This window comes from Halyomorpha halys, unplaced genomic scaffold, assembly GCF_000696795.3.
Source record: "Halyomorpha halys isolate HHAL.00 unplaced genomic scaffold, Hhal_1.1 Scaffold1411.1, whole genome shotgun sequence".
Taxonomy (NCBI): domain Eukaryota; kingdom Metazoa; phylum Arthropoda; class Insecta; order Hemiptera; family Pentatomidae; genus Halyomorpha; species Halyomorpha halys.
The window spans coordinates 1-5,024 of record NW_027112670.1 but is presented as its reverse complement, the minus strand read 5'-3'; the positions used below and the strand labels follow the sequence as shown (position 1 = coordinate 5,024).

Genomic DNA, 5,024 nt, shown 5'->3' with positions numbered 1-5,024 from the left:
TATCAGTGGGTAGATTCTCCACATGTTTTTATCATGTCACTATGTCACCTACAGCAAATTTACTTGTTGTATATATGTGTATACAGTTGTAAATATCAATAAATAAATTATTAAAAAAAAAAAAGTTTTAATTTCAGAAAGATAGTCTGGGTAGGGGTCAATAAGTGTACAAAATAGTAGTGTTTTGACTGGACCTTCCTCAAATTTTAAGTTATGAAGGAATTAGATCCAGGTCTATGTAATATATCAGGAGGGGTTTAGATAGACAAAGTAATATTGAGAAAATTAATATATTAAAATAGAATGAAATAACTGGTGAAAGGAGGCCGAAAATAATACAATGAGGTTAGTTGGTAAGTAAATCTTGATATGGGGGAAAAGTTGTCTATAGGTGAGATGTGATGAGGGTCGCCATTTGGGTTGGCAGAAATGATATCTTACTTGAGTATCTGGGTGCTCGCTGTCTGCACCATGTGTCGTGGGTCACCTTATGGATGCTGGGCCGCTGCTGATCAAAGGAGGTGGCCGTCCACTGCTGCTCCGCTGACCGCGCTCGCTGCTGGAGGTACTTAGCCAATCATGTTTATTTTGCCGTGGTATCAAGAAGAAGAGTCAGCTCGTTCTTTCCTCCAGGGCACACCTCCACTCCCGTTCGCCTTCTTGGCGTCTAATTATCCACTTATCCTCTAGGTGGTGCTGGGTTACGTGAAAATCTTACTGGTGTATGGCGGCCTCCTTCTAGAATTTATAAATATACAGCCAAGGTATATAACCCCAACACATACATGTTATCCCTGTGGACTGAACATACTTAATAAGTTTAGTTAGTTCGTTTTGACCAAGTTGAGACGGAGGTCCTTCATTCCCACTTGCCCTTTTGAGGTGGATCTCATGCGATTTGGCAGTGTTGATCTCTCTCTAGAGTTCATAGTAAATGGCGTTCCAGGGGTCACTTGGGTATTCATGTTCCAGATTCTGGTCTAGATATAAATTGGCAAGATCGTCGAAATGTCTTTTAAATTCCAACCAATCTCCAATCGGAGTCTCCAAAGTTGCCTAAAAGAATGACCTTTGGCTGACATCAGTGAGGGGAATTCTTCCAGCGTCGGCTACGTCTAGTATGGAGCAACGCAGAGCCCGTAGTTTCGATATGAGTTTAGTTAGACTCGATATGAAAATAATTGCTTGAATAAACTAATTTCAAAATATCTATGCCAATGAATGGCTAAAGACAAAACAAAAAAAACAAAATTCAGAGTGTGGTCAAGTAAAGGGCGCATGAAAAACTCTATTAATTAACTCTATTAAACTCGATTAATCTAGAGTGACTGGGACTCAATGTGAAAATAATGGTTTGAATAAACTAGTTTCAAAATATATATTTGCTAAAGAATGACGAAAGAGGAAAACAAATAATTAATTGAAGATCATAATTAATTTAGGCGATTGATGAAGAAAGGAGAGCAATGATATGATAATGATAACAAGTTCCGGGGTTATGGTACTACTTACAGATGATCGTAAGTCGAACTTAGCGAATGACAGCTGTGCTATGTCTCTACAGTCATGAATGGACAACAATGGCTGGATTTGTTGGCTGTGGCTAACACCTCATCTATTATAGACAACACGCCTTAACAGTACACTGATGTTTCAAATAGTTAGGCTTGATTTGATTGTTAATGGGACAGTTCCTTTTAAAGTGGTTAAAGTAAATTAATATTAATAATAAGTAAAGTCATTCTTTTTCGATCTGTGATAATATAGTACTTGTTAATTTGAATTTACTGAGCTATTCATTGGGATGAGATATAACTGATTTTAAGGTGGTCAGTTTAAATTTCAGTCGTAATGCAATATAATATTATAATTTAAACTACGTAAGTTATACAGGTGTAATTTCAAAATTACCCCTCACTTACTCGGTGCCATCTACTGCTTGGCGGTTTATTGCTCCGTCCACCTCTTCCTCCCCCCTCTGTTCCTGAGACTTCTGATGCTTTTGAGGTTTCACTAGAGGACTCACTAGGTCTATAGTCCTCCCGTCTTTTCCGCCGTATCCTCTGGAAATTTATTTCCATCGGTTCCCCTGGCCCCGTCTCTGAACTTTTGTACATATAATGGCACTGTCGTGCTATGTGCCCTTCATTGCCACACTCAAAGCACCTCGTGCGGGGGCATTGGGCCTTCTTTTTTTTTTTTTTTTTTTATTCCCCCTCCCTTGCCTTCTCTGGCATACGGGGTGGGGGAGGAGCAGTGGGGTAGTGCGCTGGGGCTTGCGCATGCCACTACTCCCTAGGATCACAATTTTTTTTTTCTTTTTTATTCTTTTATAAAAAATAATACCTCCCTTGTAGAGCAATCTCAAGTCTGCGATCCTCCACTTGTTTGGAAAGTACCCCTTATCCAGGCACTCATTGAATATATCCAATAGCTCTTCCTCAATATAAGGGGCACTGTTCTTTAGGATCGCAGCATCTATGCTATCTAGTCCTGGAGCCCCTCCTATCCTTTGTCTGTCCACGGCAAGACGAAGGTCCCATATATCCCATGGCGGACATAGGTCGGTACCTGGTGGGTATAACGTGGTGCGTCTAACCATTCCATCCTCTGCACTATCCTGGGACGGGTCATCCCTAGGGTATGTATAGTCTATATACATCTTGGCAGCCTCCTCCAATGTGGTTGCCTGGACACCTCTCACTCTAATTGCCGCCATCACTTGTAACGGCTTAACCTTTCCCAGTGCCACCCTGTAGGGAATACCCCATGGATTCTTTTCTGTTTCCTCTACGATAAATTCGTCCCAGGATTTCTTCTTCTGGAAACGCACTCCGTTTCGGTATACCCTATACCTATGCCTAGATTCTTCTCTGCACTCCTGGTACCTACGCCTGGCTCTGTAGTATTCCTTTTTTAACTGTGTTAGAGCCGGTGTCCACCATGGGACCGGACGTACTCTCTAAAGAATTATAAAAATATATAAAAACCACTACATTATGAAGCACTTGGAACCGTTGGTTCCAACTTGTGAGATGGACTCGTCTAGAGGGGCGCAAAATCACCCTCATTGAGGCCTATCGCTGATACCGAAATATATTTTTCAATACAAATTAAATAAAGACAAATTGGTGCCAAAACATTGTTAATTCACAATAATCCTCTGAGTGTCTCAGTAAGGATGCCAGTCATTGGCCGAACGACATAAACATACAAATCTCTTTGGCGTTTAGAGAAAAGATAAGAGTGAAGGTTTTTGACTGATAATATAGCGATAATACAAATTATTTTTGTTATAAACCATTTCTAAAACTTGTGTATTTCTCAAAAACTCAGTAGTTTATATAAAATAGTGATATGAACTGATGGTGAAAGATAAGATCACTAAAAAAAAAAAGGACGTGGAGAATATGTTTGAAAAATAATAACTTCGGTATGTTTTGTAAATTTTAAGAGGTCCTTTCTTTCTAACGAAAATATTCTTATTAAGGTCATTATCCTACTATGGTACAATGGCTTGTGACAAGATTATTAGGCCAAAACAGTGTATTCCTCACTGATGTTTTTAAAACATATTTGCTTTCTCTCAATATTGTAGGCAACACAGACAAGCTGTCATGATGTCATATATCTGCAATATTTTCTTTAATTATACCTGATTTTAATGGTACTAATTCCCTAGAAATTTATTATTATTTAAGTGTTATATTATTTTGACTTTTACTAAATGTGTTTGCGTTCGTTTGATGTATGAAACAAATAACACTGCAGAATATTCATAGATTCTTTGTTATCTGTTGAAAAATACTAAACTTTCTACATATAACCGACCATGCTGAGTGCTCAGGGAGGTAGAGTTTCTTTCCTATTGAATTACAAATACAAAATACTTTATATATTTATCGAACACATATTTATTGCTATATAATCGATTTGATATGGGTTGGGTTTGGGTTTGCCAACGAGTAGCGATTAAATCATGTATTTGTAAAAACGAATATTTTTACTCACAAAATATTCTTTGAATATTATTAAATAAATGTCAAAAAGCTCTATTTGTAATTGAACATTTATTTTTTTAAAGAACAGAGACATGGAGTCTTGTGACATCATATTAAAGTAGACGTTTTAACAAGTGTGATTTTGCTGCTGTAACAAATAAAACAATGAGAATTTAATTTCACTTCTGACATTTTACTTGTGTTAAACTGGTTTTTTTAAGAAGTAGCTGTTTGAAAGACGAAGTATCGATTTCGTTTAGTAATTAAAATGGCACTAAGAGTAGGGATGAAAGGCCGGTTCTGGGACAGTGTCAATGAGTCAAATTGGACTTTGGACCCTAGCCTCGAACCAGCCTTAACCACTCTCGTGACCTTGGACTTTGGACCCTAGCCTCGAACCTACCTTAACCAGTGGTCACGTGACCTATGGGGTTGGGGGGGATTTAAATTCAAATTTAGTTCGACATAATCACTCACGTGATCATTAGGCCACGCCCTCTTTTAAGTCATGTGAACACCACCAGGGGCTGCCCGGACGTCATTTTATTTTTATTTTGTTTACCCCCACCACCCATCGAAGGTAACCACTTCTTATATTATAACCTCCGTACGCCATTTTGGAGATAAATAGATCTAATACTAAGTAGGACTTTTTAATCTCGCTTATCTTTTAATAATTTCGACTTTGACCCTTATTCCCTCTGTTTTTAATCTTTTAGTGTAAACAATGTAAATAATTTGAACTGATTAAACCTAAAATATAAACACTGATATGTAGACCTTTATGTTGTAATCCCTTCGATGAATGTAAACAAGGGACTTTGAACTCGTATAATCTCTAAAACATAAACAAATTGAGAGATAACTAGATCCATTACTAAGTAGGACTTTTTAATCTCGCTTATCTTTTAATAATTTCGCATTGACTCTTATTCCCTCTGTTTTTAATCTTTTAGTGTAAACAATGTAAATAATTTGAACTGATTAAACCTAAAATATAAACACTGATATGTAGACCTTTAT

The 5,024-nt window shown here is 37.5% G+C and overlaps 1 protein-coding gene across 1 annotated transcript in view; it reads right to left on the bottom strand.

Annotated features, from left to right (window-relative positions):
• LOC112211664 (retrovirus-related Pol polyprotein from type-1 retrotransposable element R1) overlaps positions 1–2,962 on the bottom strand; it is a gene marked incomplete at its 5' end in the record, with an annotated part of 11,243 nt that extends 8,281 nt beyond the window's left edge. The window contains one exon of the mRNA XM_067050480.1: positions 2,347–2,962. Coding sequence (XP_066906581.1) covers positions 2,347–2,962 — 616 coding nt within the window. The remainder of the gene's footprint in view (positions 1–2,346) is intronic.
• Positions 2,963–5,024: the final 2,062 nt, after the last annotated feature.